General features: G+C 61.3%; 1 protein-coding gene across 6 annotated transcripts in view; it reads left to right on the plus strand.

Moving 5' to 3' along the window:
• Window positions 1-14,481, plus strand: part of ADGRL1 (adhesion G protein-coupled receptor L1) — a 50,368-nt gene that overhangs the window by 28,889 nt on the left and 6,998 nt on the right. For 2 of the 6 annotated variants that reach the window (XM_070463018.1, XM_070463021.1), the window contains exons 5-18: window positions 3,301-3,315; window positions 6,942-7,742; window positions 8,756-9,070; window positions 9,804-9,907; window positions 10,173-10,358; window positions 10,678-10,716; window positions 10,866-11,049; window positions 11,218-11,340; window positions 11,843-12,057; window positions 12,356-12,526; window positions 12,947-13,156; window positions 13,271-13,491; window positions 13,724-13,790; window positions 14,277-14,368. In XM_070463018.1, coding sequence (XP_070319119.1) covers window positions 3,301-3,315; window positions 6,942-7,742; window positions 8,756-9,070; window positions 9,804-9,907; window positions 10,173-10,358; window positions 10,678-10,716; window positions 10,866-11,049; window positions 11,218-11,340; window positions 11,843-12,057; window positions 12,356-12,526; window positions 12,947-13,156; window positions 13,271-13,491; window positions 13,724-13,790; window positions 14,277-14,368 — 2,743 coding nt within the window. Of the gene's footprint in view, window positions 1-3,297; window positions 3,316-4,296; window positions 5,738-6,941; window positions 7,743-8,755; window positions 9,071-9,803; window positions 9,908-10,172; window positions 10,359-10,677; window positions 10,717-10,865; window positions 11,050-11,217; window positions 11,341-11,842; window positions 12,058-12,355; window positions 12,527-12,946; window positions 13,157-13,270; window positions 13,492-13,723; window positions 13,791-14,276; window positions 14,369-14,481 lie in introns of those variants that run through there. The other 4 variants (XM_070463020.1, XM_070463027.1, XM_020916649.2 and 1 more) reach the window with 3 other exon arrangements.

Consider the following 14,481-nt stretch of genomic DNA (forward strand, 5'->3'; position numbering starts at 1 on the left):
TCCCCGGGCCTTGAGCTCACTGCCGTCTAATTCCTCTTCCCCCGCTCTTCCCACATCCCTTCCCTTCCTGACCACCTTTTACACACATGCTCTTCCCTCTAACCCCACTTCCTCTCGGCTCCCTCTCTTTTCTCTCATCCTTCTCACTCCTCACAGGCCCCCACTCCTGCCCCTTCCCAATCCTGGAAGCTGGACATTATACCCATAGAGAGGCAGGTCACCCTCTGAGGCCTGGCAACAGTTCTCATGTGAAGGGCTAGGGACGTCTTCCACAAATTCCTAACTCTTGGTTGGTTTGCTTATTAGCATGCTAGTACTTCCTGTCTGCACAGGAAGTGCTGCCATGTTGGACTGAGGGTGGCACCCAAGCATCCTGAGGAAGGTGATCTGGGGAGCCAGGGGCCTGCCATTCTTGCACCCGACCAAAGGAAGCAAACCATGGACAGGGTCTCTCCTCCTCAGCACCCCCCCCTTAACATGGCCCTTCTTTCCAGCCCTCATGCTTCCCCCCCCTTCCCCATCATCCATTCCCTCCTCTCCACCCCCAGCTTCACGTAGTCAACCTGGAGGTAGGGCCCTCTGGGCAGAGGGGGGAGGAGGCAGGGCCGCCAGGGTGTCTTGAGTGTGGGGGGCAGGGGCGGGGGAGCAGGAGGCCCTGTGACTCTCCCTCCTCTCCCCTCCCACCCCAGCCTTCCCCCCAACCCCCAACCTTTGATTTCTCCTCGCAGGTGACACAGACGTGCTGGGGGAGATAGGAGCCTCATGTGCTTCCATAGCTTTCTTCTTTTACTCCTTACCCTTTCCTTTCAGCAACGGAGGCCTCCAGTCATCGCCTGAGGGGGACGCCCATCTGATCCTTGAAGCCTCCCCACAGCACTGGGGACACTGCCCACCCCCTGTGGGCTGGGCCAGCAGGGGAAGGGGGACAAGAGTTGGGGAGCACAGCACAGTGGAAAAATCTAGACTGGGTTCGAGGTTCAGCCACAGCCCTTGGGTTTTCTGGCTCGGAAACTGGAGCAAAAGACTTACATTTCTCTGGGCTGCTGCAGAAGGAAGCGAGAGTCCAGGAGGTCATGTGTGCAAGGCGCCCAGCCCAGGGCCCGCCACAGAGCCCACTTGTGGTGGCAAAGTGCTGGATGTAAACTCCCCCCACAGGGCAGAGACCTCATCTTCAACCCCCTCCCCAGCGCCCAGACCCAAGCCTGGTTCAGGATGTGCTCAGTAATGGTTTGTGTGCCCTTTCAATCCAGTTGAGCCTATACCTTCCTCTGTGATGATGGGAGGGGATCAAACACCTCTGAGATGCTGCCAGGACTGTGGAGAACATGGGTAAAAGCTCTTTGTGCACCCCCAGCCGTAGATGTGAAGGAAACTGCACCCATTTTGTCAGTCGTGTTGCTTCACTTCATTAAACCTGTTTCCTCATCTATAGACAAGATTGTTGAAATGCTGCCAGAGGGGTGCTTAGCACGGTTCCTGTCACCTAATAAGTGCTGAGCACTTAGTAGTTGTTGCTTTTCTTCTGACCACTCACCATGACTTTTACCAATTATTATTGCTATAGGTAATCAAAAATAAAACTAACACCAGATGACAAACCCAGTTTCTCTTGAGACCAGCAAGATAAAAAGCAGGGGGAAAAAATCTCCTGGTCCAAGTGGCGTCCAAAAGCAAGTGGGAAAAAAAAAACAAAAACCAAATGAGTGGATACCATGCAGGTAAAGAAGCAGGGAAGAGGTGTAGAGGCTTCCTGGAGCTGAACCTCTCAGTGTGGGTGGGAGGGCATGACCCATAGAGACCGGAGGGCTCAGGGAACGGGCAGCCCCCAGTCTGATGGGAGAGAGCTGCCTTGAGCCCTGGGAGAGGCAGAGGCACACACGCTTGGGTGCGCGTGCACTCACACTCTCTCACACTCACACTCACAGTCACTGATACGGAGGATGTATCTGGGGGGCTGGGCTAACTCCTGGTCCCAGAAGAGGGCTGGCATTCCAAGGGTGATGGAAGCCAGGCCCCCGAACAGGGAGGCCTGGCACTCAGTCATCCCCAGACCTTTCTTTCTCTGAGCACCTCCTGTGTACCAGGCCCTGGGAGAGGCGCTGGGAAGGGAGTCAGACACTGCCCCTCCCGACAGACAGGTGGCAGGAGAGTGAGGCCCTGGTCAGAGGTTCCTAAGGGGCCGGGGGGGCCCAAAGCCTGGAGGGGGCACAGCCTGGGCAGCCCCTCTTGCCATGGGCTTCAGAGGCTGGGGTGACCCCAGTGCTGGTCGGGGTGGGAGCCGCGGGTGTGTGGGGCACCCCCTCCCCTGGCACACGAACCTGACAGGCCCGACTAACGCTGGATTTGCTTTGCAGCTGAGCACAGTCTAACCCGTGCCCCCTTCCTCCCCAGGTGCTGCCCGCCTGCCCATCCCAGCCGCGGGCTGGGGAGCTCCCAGCTCCTGGGCCCCCAGGGGGGAGCTGGGCAGAGAAACTGAGCCTCGGGCTTGCCCCCGGGGGAGCGGGGGAGCGTGTCTGTGCCCCCACCTGCTGTCCTGCCCCGTCTGTGATGTCCCCCCCACCCCAGCCTCTTCCCTCTCTGCCTCGTCTCCCCCACGGGGCTCTTGGAGGCCCCCAGGGCTCCGCCCATCTGCCTCTCCATCATTCTGTGTCCGACGCTGCCACCCTCTCTCTGTGTTGGCTTCCGGGGTGGGGGTGGGGTTCCGAGGGTTTTGGGGAAACTCAGCTGGACTCTTTTTAAGGCCAGCACAGAAGGGGAGGGCGTTCTGCGTGTTTTCTCTGTGGTGCTCCCAGGCTGAGGGAGGCACTGAATGCCCTCCTGGGCCCCCGGTTCTAGCAGGAGGGCAGCAGGCAGGGCTGGAGGGGACCAAGGGGATCCTCCACCCCCCCACCATCCCTTCCTGGTGCCCCCCCCAGGGGAGCTGCCTCCCAGCTGGGGCTCCCCCTCCCCAGCCTTGCTGCACTGAGGGTGCCCCTTCCGGTCTGAGGGCTCTGTCCGTCTGCCTACCTGTATACCCCCTCTCCCCACCCCACCCCATGTCTCTCTTGGTCTCTGCCCTCCCGTGTGTCTCCCTCCTCCCTGTGACTGTCTCCCCGACATCCTCCTAGGAGGAAAGGACGTGGGGGCGGGGGCTGACGCTACCTTCGGGGTTGGGGAACCAGGAGTGAGGAAAAGAAAGGAAAAGGGGGCGTGTTGCCAGAAAAGAAACGAAAGCAATTTAATCTTTTTTTTTTTCTCTTTTTTTCTTGCACATTTTTTTTTTCAATTTGTTTTCTCTCTCTCTTCCGATGCTTAAAGTAGAAGTGGAGCAGAAAGGTAAACGCACTGTTACCAATGCTAACCCCTAACTCAGACTTTGTTTTACCTGTACCACACTTATGTGACCTGCCCTCCCCTCCAGCCCCTTCTTCTACCCCCCCACCCCCCAACTTGGTCCAGTCGCTCCCCCCCAACCCCGGTGTCCCCCCCCCTGGTGGGGCCAGCCCTGGTGCGACTGGGCAACCCCACCCTCCAGACACCCAAGGGAGCTTCTCTGAGCTCGGGCAGGACCTTCTGCTCTCTCTGCCTGTCTCTCTCTCTCCTCTCACTCTGTCTCTCTCTCCCTGTCCCTCCCTTCTAGTCCCTGGCCCTTGCAGGGGTGGGGGGAACCTGACCTTCTCTCATACTTCTTTTGCCTCCTTCAGGAGAAGTCTATAAGCATCCAGGGTGGGTGGGGAGGGAGGGACCCTCTTCCCTGGCTCCCGACTGGGGGCAGAGGGCACCGGGGGAGCCGTCTGTCTTCTTTTTTCTTCCTGCCCCAACTTTTGTGTCTGGTTCAGGGGAGGCGGGAGGGAGGGGACACCTTTGTTTTCCTTTTGGGGAGCAGATTACCTCCTCCTTCTCCTCCTCCTCTCTCTCTTTCTCTCTCTCTCTCTCTCTTTCCCTCTCTGGCTCCTGGTGGTTTAAGTTCCTTCTGGTTTGGCGTTTCCAAGGCCCAGAGCTGTTTCGGAGCACGGAGCACCAGTTTTCCCCACCCCCACCCCCATCCTCCACCAGTGGGGGGTGGTGGGGGGCAGCCCCTGGGGAGAGGGGTGTGAGTTGCCCCCAGCCCGGGGAGGGCACCTGCCAGATCACTGGGGGGCCGAGTGGGTGGGGGGGGCGGGCCTCACGGTTGGGGGAGCGAGGGGCGGGGGAGCGTTGTTTTGTTTTTTTTTTCCCTTTGGTTCTGAAATACTTGCGAAGCTGCAGTCAGGGTTTCTTCTGGGCTGTTGTGGTTAGAGGACCAGAGAGAGGGGGGCGGGGGAGGCACAGGCTGGGCCTGGGGGCTTCCGTGAGCACCGTAATTTCTTCCTTCAGCAGTGGAGGAGAGGACTCCACAGCGGGCAGGGAGGGTGGCTGGGCCAGGCTTGGCTGTCGGGGAGGGTCACTGCCTCCCCTGAAAGTCATGGGAAATGGACAGCTCTGAGGCGGGGAGGGGAGAGATGACCTTTCAGGATCACGTTGGCCTTGAAATTACGGTGGTCAGTGGAGCGTCCCCTTTGAGGGAGGCAGGGCGGGGTCCCTCCGAGCTGCTCCCCTCCCCCTTGTCCCTTCCCCCATCTCATAGAGGCCTGGGCCACCAGCCCACCGCCCTGCCCCTCACTGCACCCCACCACTCTCTCCCTCTCTCTTTCCTGGAGTCTTTCCGCCCAGCACCAGACACTCTTCTTGCAGGCCCGGTGGTGGTCGGACACGCAGCCTGGGATCTTTTCTCTTCAAGGGATGGGTGGGAGGAGGCTGGAGGGCAGAGAAGGCTTTGGGAGCTTGGTGCTGGGTCAGGCTCCTTGCTGGCAAAGGCCCCAAGCAGGCCCTTCCTCATCTTCTCCCCCTCCCCCCAGGGTAACCTCTAACCACGTTTTCCTTCTCCATGCCCTGCCCACCAGGCTGGGCTCTGAGACCTCCCACTGCCCACTCCCACTCACCCCCCACACACAAACACATCTGCTCAGACATCACAGAGCTGGCTGGGGGGCCCGGCTTGGGGAGAGGGAAGACCCAGGCCCAGGAGAAAAGGGCAGAGGCCAGTGGGCTGGACAGAAGGTGCAGGCTAACCCCTCAGGGCACTGGGAACACAGCGCTGGAGCCCCAGGCTTCCCTCCCCCTCTAAAGCAGGGCATGCGCCTGGCTGCTTTGTGACCCAAGACCCCTGGATCAAAATGTCCCTGATACTGTGGAGGGAGGGCCAGAATCCCCAGCCACCTACCTAAGCCTGCTGAAGGATGAGGCTGGAATTGGGGAAATGAGGAATGGTTCCTGGTCAAGTGCCTCTAACCACTGGGGCCACTCCCCTCCCCAAGCCAGCACCAAGTCCCAGCCCTCTCTTGTCCCCTCGGGCCGGCTGCTTTGGTGACAGGCCAAGCAGGAGCAGAGAATTCACTACAAACTCTCACCCTGGCCGGTCCTCGGGTTCTGCTAGTAGGGAGCCGAGAGGGAGGCCCCCAGCCATCCTGGTTGGAGGGGCCTTACCACTATGGGAGGAGAAGGAAGGGAGCCTGGCCACACTGTGCCAGTCCAGACTCCCACCGGGTCAGTAAGGGGAGCCCAGGAGTAGGTGGCGCTGGGTCGTGACTGGGCAAGGGTGGGCAGGCCGTTGGTGGCCAACGAGATGCAGTTGAGGTTTTCCTCCTTTTCAGGGAATGGGGGGGTGGGGCGGGGGCCCCCCACCTTTCTGACATCAGCGCTGCCTTGGTCCCTCCTCCCGAGCCGGGGATGGTTGCAGGTAAATCGGGTCCGGGAAGGGGAGGTGGGGGGCCTGTTGGGGGCGGGCTGGGTCTTTATCCTAGCACCTGGTTCCCTCCCTGGCCCCCTCTGAGCTGGACCTGGGACTGCCCCCCCAAGGGACCCTCAGTCGGGCCTGGGCCTTGGAGTGAATTCTCTGCTCACCCCCTCTCTCCTCGCCAGCGCTAACTCTTTCTTCCCAGGTGCTCTCCGGCGTGCCTCCCTTGGAGCCAGGACCTCGCCGAGCGCCCCCACACCACCACTTGTCTCTCTTCCCTCCACACAGCTCTCCTCCCCCCTCCCCAACTCTCCCGGGAGTCCCCTCCCTCTCTGCCCTTGTCCCACCACCCCTGTGCACCAGTATCAGTGTCTGCTGCTCAATAAACCCCAAGAGAGACCCTGCCGGCTGGGGGCAGGGCGGGGCACCCCTCAGGAGGGGCTGGACTTTAACGAAAACCCTTCCTCAGCCCCTGATTTCCTGGGTGCTGGGTCGGGGGTTGTCACAGGCTGCGTCAGGAACCTTGGGTGCCTCTCTCACCCTGGAATAGGAGTGCGCTCCTGACACCCACCCACAGTGGGTACGGAAACATCACTCTACCTTGCAGTTTTTGCAGGAGGAAGAAAATGGAGTTTTTAAAAAAAAGGAAAAAAAAAAAAAAAAATATATATATATATATATCTGTGTCCTGGTGTGGTTGGTGAAAGATGGGACCCTTGACCCTAGCTCTTCCATAGGAGTGCAAATGATGGCAAAGGGACAGGGCCCTGAGTCCCTGGAACCTCAAAGCTGCCAGTGGCTGCAATGAGGAAATCTCTCCATCCCCCACTAAAGGCACAAGAGACTGACTCTGGGATGGCTCTTGCCAAACCCCGTATCCCCAGCCTGTGGGGTCTCTAGCAGCCAGGGAAGGAAAGAGGGGCACTTCCTACCCCCCAACCCCCACTAACCCTGCTCTTAATGGCCTCCAGGGTTGACATCTCCAGGGAGAGGGGCAGCTGGGCGGGGCAGGGGTCCCAGCCCAGAAACCCCCTTCCCATCACCAGCCCTACCAAGCAACCGTGACTGCAGCAGCAGGAGGGGACAGCCTGGCTCCCCCCGCTGGCCGCGTGACCAACTCGCCTCTCTCTCTCCCCTTCCCTCGCCACCCCCCGCTCCCCCCTGCTCCTCTCCCCGTGTCCTCCCTGCCCCTTCCCGCCCGACCCAGTCTTCGTGTGCCCAGGGACCCTGCAGAAGGTTCTGGAGCCCACCTCAACCCACGAGTCGGAGCACCAGTCTGGCGCATGGTGCAAGGACCCACTGCAGGCGGGTGACCGCATCTATGTCATGCCGTGGATCCCTTACCGCACGGACACGCTGACCGAGTACGCCTCGTGGGAGGACTACGTGGCGGCACGCCACACCACCACCTATCGCCTGCCCAACCGCGTAGACGGCACGGGCTTCGTGGTCTACGACGGCGCCGTCTTCTACAACAAGGAGCGCACGCGCAACATCGTCAAGTACGACCTGCGCACGCGCATCAAGAGCGGGGAGACGGTCATCAACACGGCCAATTACCACGACACCTCGCCCTACCGCTGGGGGGGCAAGACCGACATTGACCTGGCGGTGGACGAGAACGGGCTGTGGGTCATCTACGCCACTGAGGGCAACAACGGGCGGCTGGTGGTGAGCCAGCTCAACCCCTACACGCTGCGCTTCGAGGGCACGTGGGAAACGGGCTACGACAAGCGCTCCGCGTCCAACGCCTTCATGGTGTGTGGCGTCCTGTACGTGCTGCGCTCGGTGTACGTGGACGACGACAGCGAGGCGGCCGGCAACCGCGTGGACTACGCCTTCAACACCAACGCCAACCGTGAGGAGCCCGTGAGCCTGGCCTTTCCCAACCCCTACCAGTTCGTCTCCTCTGTCGACTATAACCCTCGCGACAACCAGCTGTATGTCTGGAACAACTACTTTGTGGTGCGCTACAGCCTGGAGTTCGGGCCACCCGACCCTAGTGCGGGTGAGAACAGCTCGAGTTCATGCCCCAATACCCGCTGCCCCTGGGTCTCACAGCGGAGGGGGTGCACCCTGAGCTCCTAGAGGACCTGGAGGTGCGTTCAGGGGAACCCTGGAGGTCACAGGCGTGGCAACGTGACCGGCTGTTTTCAGCACTTTGCAGTTGGTCCTCTGATCCTGCAGTCTGAGAGCCAGGGCTTACTGTTGCCTCATTTACAGACGAGGAAACCCAAGCGCTGGGTGGGCTTCCCCGGTGGCTCAGATGGTAAAAAATCCGCCTGCAGTGTGGGAGACCTGGGTTCCATCCCCGGGTCAGGAAGGCCCCCTGGAGAAGGGAATGGCTACCCACTCCAATATCCTGGCCTGGAGAATTCCACGGACAAAGGAGGCTGGCAGGCTACAGTCTGTGGAGGTCTCAAAAAGTTGGACACAACTGAGCGACTTTCACATACACAAGCACTCGGTGGATGTGAGATTAGCTAGCTTGCTTATTTGAGAAGCTAGAGATTCTGGGCTTGGCTAAAAGCCAAGCTGCACTGAGTCTCCTAAGGGCATTTTGAGCCCTGGGGCCCTTTCAACCCCAGTCTTGGGTGGGACTACCAGTAAAACAGCAAAGCTGAACTGCTGATATTGACTAGGGTTGGGGACCCCTCCGCAGTCTCATTCTAACCCTTCGGCTACCCTGAACCAGCTCTGCGCAGCCCCACAGCTCCAGAAGAGTCCCCACAAATCAAAAGGGGGGAGTTGAGGTCCCCAGAGGGAAGGGACGTGGCCAGGTCAGAGCCCAGAGTAAGAGGAGCATGAGGATGGGAGCCTTCAACACCTTCCTGGCTTGTCCTCTGCCGTTGCTCTCAGATCTCAGAGTACAAATGAGTGGGTTTCTGCCACCTTCTGATGCTTTATAGTCCCAGGGGTATGCGGGACCTCTGGGCAGAGAGGGGCTAGGGGAGATCTCCAAACCTAGTTGGGAGATCAACCCTGGGGGTAACCCTATCTCGTATCCCCTCTCCCTTCCAGGCCCAGCCACTTCCCCACCCCTCAGCACAACCACCACAGCCCGGCCCACACCCCTGACCAGCACGGCCTCGCCCGCAGCCACCACCCCACTCCGCCGGGCACCCCTCACCACACACCCTGTGGGTGCCATCAACCAGCTGGGACCTGACCTACCTCCAGCCACCGCCCCGGCCCCCAGCACCCGGCGGCCCCCCGCCCCCAATCTGCACGTGTCCCCAGAGCTCTTCTGTGAACCTCGAGAGGTGCGGCGGGTCCAGTGGCCGGCCACCCAGCAGGGCATGCTGGTGGAGAGGCCCTGCCCCAAGGGGACTCGAGGTGAGTGCCGAGCCCAGGTGACCTCTGCTGCAGCTGGCTTGGGGAATGACCACTGCTAGCCTGGCCAGGGAGGGGACAGGGGACATGCCCCTAACTCATCTTGGATGCACTTACCCATCTACCTTCCTTGCCAGGGTGGGCCGTATGCAGGGGTCGTGCTTCATGTCTGCAGCTGTGTCCCCAGGGCACAGTCACAGCTCAGTTAGTGCCCCCTGCCCCACCCGTTCCCTCCTGCAAGTCTAAGCAGGTGCCATGCAAAGCCCTGGATGGACCTTGCAGGGAGCCCCTGGGAGGTAACCTGAGTCCTGGCCTCAGACCGAAAGGGACACAGGCCCAGGAGGGGCTGGGGGCAGGACACAGCAGCTGATGCACCAGAGAAGGCAGGGCCGGGACCAGGCTCCAGGGATCCGAGCGAAGGGTCAGAGAGACTTTGCGGGAGGCATGGTGGGGCTTCCAAGGTAGGCTTGACCGGAAGGCTCCAGCTCTGTGGTAGGCCAAGCTGGAAGAGGAGCCGAGAGGGCGGGTTTAGGGGAAGTGGGTTGCTCATGTCACCTCAGAGTGACACCTCTCTTTGACTGTCTGGCCTGTTTCATGTCCGGTCTTCCGTGTCCCCTCGCCTCTCCCCTCACCTGCTCGCCCCCGTCTCTCTGCCATCTCCTTTCTCCCTGCTCTGGCCGTCTTCCTCTCCCTCCCCGTGGCTCCCTCCTCTGTTCCTGTGTGTCTGTCCCTACAGGAATTGCCTCCTTCCAGTGTCTACCAGCCCTGGGGCTCTGGAATCCCCGGGGCCCTGACCTCAGCAACTGCACCTCCCCCTGGGTCAACCAGGTGGCCCAGAAGGTACCAGCAGCCACCCCGCCCCCAGACGGGCACACGTGCTTACCCTGCTGGCCCGGGGTGCCCGGGCACAGCAGGGGTGGTGGAACTCCTGGGGAGACAGGCCAGGGTCCACCCCTAGCCTCCAGAGGGAATAGACAGAGGGGGCGGGCCAGGGCAGGCAGAGAGAAGGGGCCGCAGAGAGGGATGAGCGGGGCTGAGCAGGCCTGCTGTGTGGAGAGAGAAGCCCCCTGACGAGGCCGGGGGCTCCCCCTCCTGCCTCCCGCAGATCAAGAGCGGGGAGAACGCGGCCAACATTGCCAGCGAGCTGGCCCGCCACACCCGGGGCTCCATCTACGCGGGTGACGTGTCCTCCTCTGTGAAGCTGATGGAGCAACTGCTGGACATTCTGGATGCCCAGCTGCAGGCACTGCGGCCCATTGAGCGCGAGTCGGCCGGCAAGAACTATAACAAGGTGGGCCCGGTGGCAGGGGCTGTGGGGCGGGGGCACCGCCCTGGGAACTTGGGAGGCACCCAGCCTGGCACTGCAGAGCCGGGCAGCCACCCACAGCCAGGAGAGGAGACGGCAGGACAGAGCCCAGGCCGGCTGGGACTCCTTCCTGGATGGTCCTGGGGGTGTGGGGGCTCCCTTGGGAATGGCTCTTGCTCATGGGCTAGCCCCAGGTCAGTGGCAGAGACAGAAGAGGAATCTCTCTGGTGCCCAGATGTGAGTGTCGGGGTTCGAGGAGAGGGGCTGGGAGACCAGCCTTCACACCACCTCCCTTTTCCCCCAGATGCACAAGCGGGAGAGAACTTGCAAGGACTACATCAAGGTGAGGCCTGGGGGCTTCTGTCTTCCTGAATGAGTGGGGCGGGCCCCAGGTGGCACCGGGGGATAGAGGTTCGGAGAAGGGGGTGCAGAACCCAGCTGGAGGGACTGAGGGACAGGGGGAGTCACAGCGTTGCCCCGCCACACTTGCAGGCTGTGGTGGAGACGGTGGACAACCTCCTGCGGCCAGAGGCCCTCGAGTCCTGGAAGGACATGAACGCCACCGAGCAGGTGCACACAGCCACCATGCTGCTGGACGTCCTGGAGGAGGGTGCCTTCCTGCTGGCGGACAACGTCAGGGAGCCGGCCCGCTTCCTGGCCGCCAAGCAGAACGTGGGTGAGTGCTGCTGTCACGCTGGGGCAAGTTGGGGTGCAGAACTTGAACGGGGTGGGTGCCTGTTCCTCCTGGACACCCCTGGGCTACCCTGGCCCTCAACCTTGCTCGGGCCTTTGGACTGTGGACAGACCCCAACCTTGTGTGTCCTGCCACCCCCTGTCCCCACAGTCCTCGAGGTCACAGTCCTGAACACTGAGGGCCAAGTGCAGGAGCTGGTGTTCCCCCAGGAGTACCCGAGCGAGAACTCAATCCAGCTGTCTGCCAACACCATCAAGCAGAACAGCCGCAACGGTCAGTGTCCGAACCCTGAGCCGGCACCCCAGCTCCTCTCACGGGGAAGTTCTTAACTCTGATCAGGCTGAAGACTCTGATAAGAGGTTGGAGCCCATAGCAACACACAGAGGTGTCCTTCATTCAAGCTAGTGTAACATTTCGAGGGATTCAGGGGGACCCCACAAAGCCCCACAGAACCTCAGATTGGAGAGGTCACTCCTGTGTGACAGCAGTTGATCCTCAGAGCTTAGGGCAGGTTGTGCCATTTGAGATTAAGGCCCGGAGAGGTTAGGGATTTGCTCAGGGTCCCACGGAAAGTGAAAGGTAGGTGAGGTGTGTCCTGGACCACTACCTTGCCATTGGGAACTGCCTGCAACTGAGCAGCGGTCCCGCGGAAGGGCTCCCAGAGCCCCGCTTGCCTGGGCGGCAGCCTGACTTCAAAGGTCCCAGCGGCCAGTGTACCTGGAGGGCGGCACCGGCCAGGAGCTGACAGCACACCTGCTGGGCCTGTCCTACCTAGGAGTGGTCAAGGTTGTCTTCATTCTCTACAACAACCTGGGCCTCTTCCTGTCCACCGAGAACGCCACGGTGAAGCTGGCAGGCGAAGCAGGCTCGGGGGGCCCAGGGGGCGCCTCCCTGGTGGTGAACTCGCAGGTCATCGCGGCGTCCATCAACAAGGAGTCCAGCCGAGTCTTCCTCATGGACCCTGTCATCTTCACTGTGGCCCACCTGGAGGTGAGCTGAGATGCCCCATCCTTCCGTGAGTGTCCCAGCACCCTCCACTTTCCCAGGCTACAGCTCCATACCCCCTACAGTGTGTTTGCTCACCCCGAGAGCAAGTTACAACCCTTCCCTGGAGAAGCAGCCCCCCGGCCCCCACCTTAGCAGCTCGGGCCATCTGTCCCCAGAGATCTCAGGCTTGACCTGGAGCCGGAAGCCCCAGGCGTGTCTCTCCTGCTTGTCCCCATGGTGGGGTGTGAGGGCTAGGGCTGGACTCCCAGCTCTGACCCCCCCGGCCCCCACCCCACAACAGGCCAAGAACCACTTCAACGCTAACTGCTCCTTCTGGAACTACTCAGAGCGCTCCATGCTGGGCTACTGGTCAACCCAGGGCTGCCGCTTGGTGGAGTCCAACAAGACCCATACCACGTGTGCCTGCAGCCACCTCACCAACTTTGCTGTGCTCATGGCGCACCGCGAGATCGTAAGCTGGCCAGCGCCCCGCTCCTCCTGGCGGGCCTGCTTGCTGGCCCAGCCTTGCATGGCCTCTTAGCATTGCTTGGGTGGTGCCAGGGAAGGCCACCTTCATGGGCATGGGGGGCCCGAGTCTTGCCCTGGGCAGGAGGCCACATGTCTGGCTCTCCCTAGTCTGAGTTCCACCTTCTCCCAAGGCCCGCTGGAGAAGCAAGTTGGTGTCAACCTTTGTCATCTCGCCACAAGCCTGCCAGAGAATGGGAAGTGAGCATGCCACCTGTAGAGGGGTGGGGGCCTGGCTAGTTGACCGGGGTGGGGCAGAAGGCCAGGTAGCTGGCAGAAGGCCCAGTGGGCTGCAGCTCGTGGCCCCCGGCCTGGTCCGTGTGTGCAAGGCCAGAGGTGCTCAGCATGCACCCTGCTCCTCCCCCAGTACCAGGGCCGCATCAATGAGCTGCTGCTGTCGGTCATCACTTGGGTGGGCATCGTCATCTCCCTGGTCTGCCTGGCCATCTGCATCTCCACCTTCTGCTTCCTGCGGGGACTGCAGACCGACCGGAACACCATCCACAAGAACCTCTGCATCAACCTCTTCCTGGCAGAGCTGCTGTTCCTCGTTGGGATAGACAAGACTCAGTATGAGGTGGGTGGGACTCTGGGGCAGGAGCAGAAGGGGCGGCAGGGAGGTGATGCTCACTGGCCGGTCAGCAGCCAGGGCAGCCCGTCACCTCTGTTGCCTCCCCACCCCTGCCCCCAGATCGCCTGCCCCATCTTCGCGGGCCTGCTGCACTACTTCTTCCTGGCTGCCTTCTCCTGGCTGTGCCTAGAGGGTGTGCACCTCTACCTGCTGCTGGTGGAGGTGTTTGAGAGCGAGTACTCCCGCACCAAGTACTACTACCTGGGCGGGTACTGCTTCCCTGCCCTGGTGGTGGGCATCGCGGCCGCCATCGACTACCGCAGCTACGGCACCGAGAAGGCGTGAGTGCCCCCTCCACCCAGTCTCTCCTCCTCGCTGGTTCCCTGCTCAGCAGCCTCCCTGGGGCCAGGAACCTCAGGGCACTAGCCTCCCTTCTCCTGAGCTCTGGGGCCCCAGCCTTTAGAGTCCCTGGGCCCTGGGAGCCAGAGGGAGGGAAGGGCGCACCGCCCCCCCCCATCTCACTTCTCCCCCCCGACCCCCACCCGTCCCTTCCCGGCTCTGCTTGCTTTACAGTTGTTGGCTCCGAGTGGACAATTACTTCATCTGGAGCTTCATTGGGCCCGTCTCCTTTGTCATTGTGGTGAGTTGGAAGGCAGTATCCCCAGCGTTGAGTCTGTCCTTCATCCAGACCAGCTCTGACCCCCAGACCCCCATTCTCCCCAAGCCCTTGAAAACTGAGCAGCCAACTGAGGCTAAAGGAGCAGCTTGCATCTGTAAAGCTCCAGCACTGAGGCCTGTCTGTCTAGGAGCGGTGGTGTGAGCTCCCGCTGTGTCAGGCCCTGGGCCCTGTCCCCCAGTCCCGAGAGCCACATTAACAGTTGCCCCAGTTGTCAGGCACCGTGGGGCAGGAAATGGCAACCCACTGCAGGATTCTTTCTTGGGAAATCCCACGGACAGAGGAGCCTGGGGGGTATAGTCCATGGGGTCTCAAAAAAGTTGGACATCACGGAGCACACACAGCAGCAGAGGGGACCCTGAAGCAGGGGATGGGAGCTGAGATGTGGTCAGGAGCTGCTGCTCAGAGGCAGAGGGACTGCGGGCCAGCCCTCCCCTTGCCCGCCTCCAGGTGAACCTGGTGTTCCTCATGGTGACTCTGCACAAGATGGTCCGGAGCTCGTCCGTGCTCAAGCCTGACTCCAGTCGCCTCGACAACATTAAGTGAGCACCCCTCCCCACACCCCTGCCCTGGCACCTCTGAGCTGGGCCCAGCCTCTCCTAGGCTTTCCTGAAAGGTGGTGTTCTCACCTCTGGTGTTGGTTTTTAAGGACAAA

The sequence above is a fragment of the Odocoileus virginianus genome, chromosome 3, assembly GCF_023699985.2.
Source record: "Odocoileus virginianus isolate 20LAN1187 ecotype Illinois chromosome 3, Ovbor_1.2, whole genome shotgun sequence".
NCBI lineage: Eukaryota > Metazoa > Chordata > Mammalia > Artiodactyla > Cervidae > Odocoileus > Odocoileus virginianus.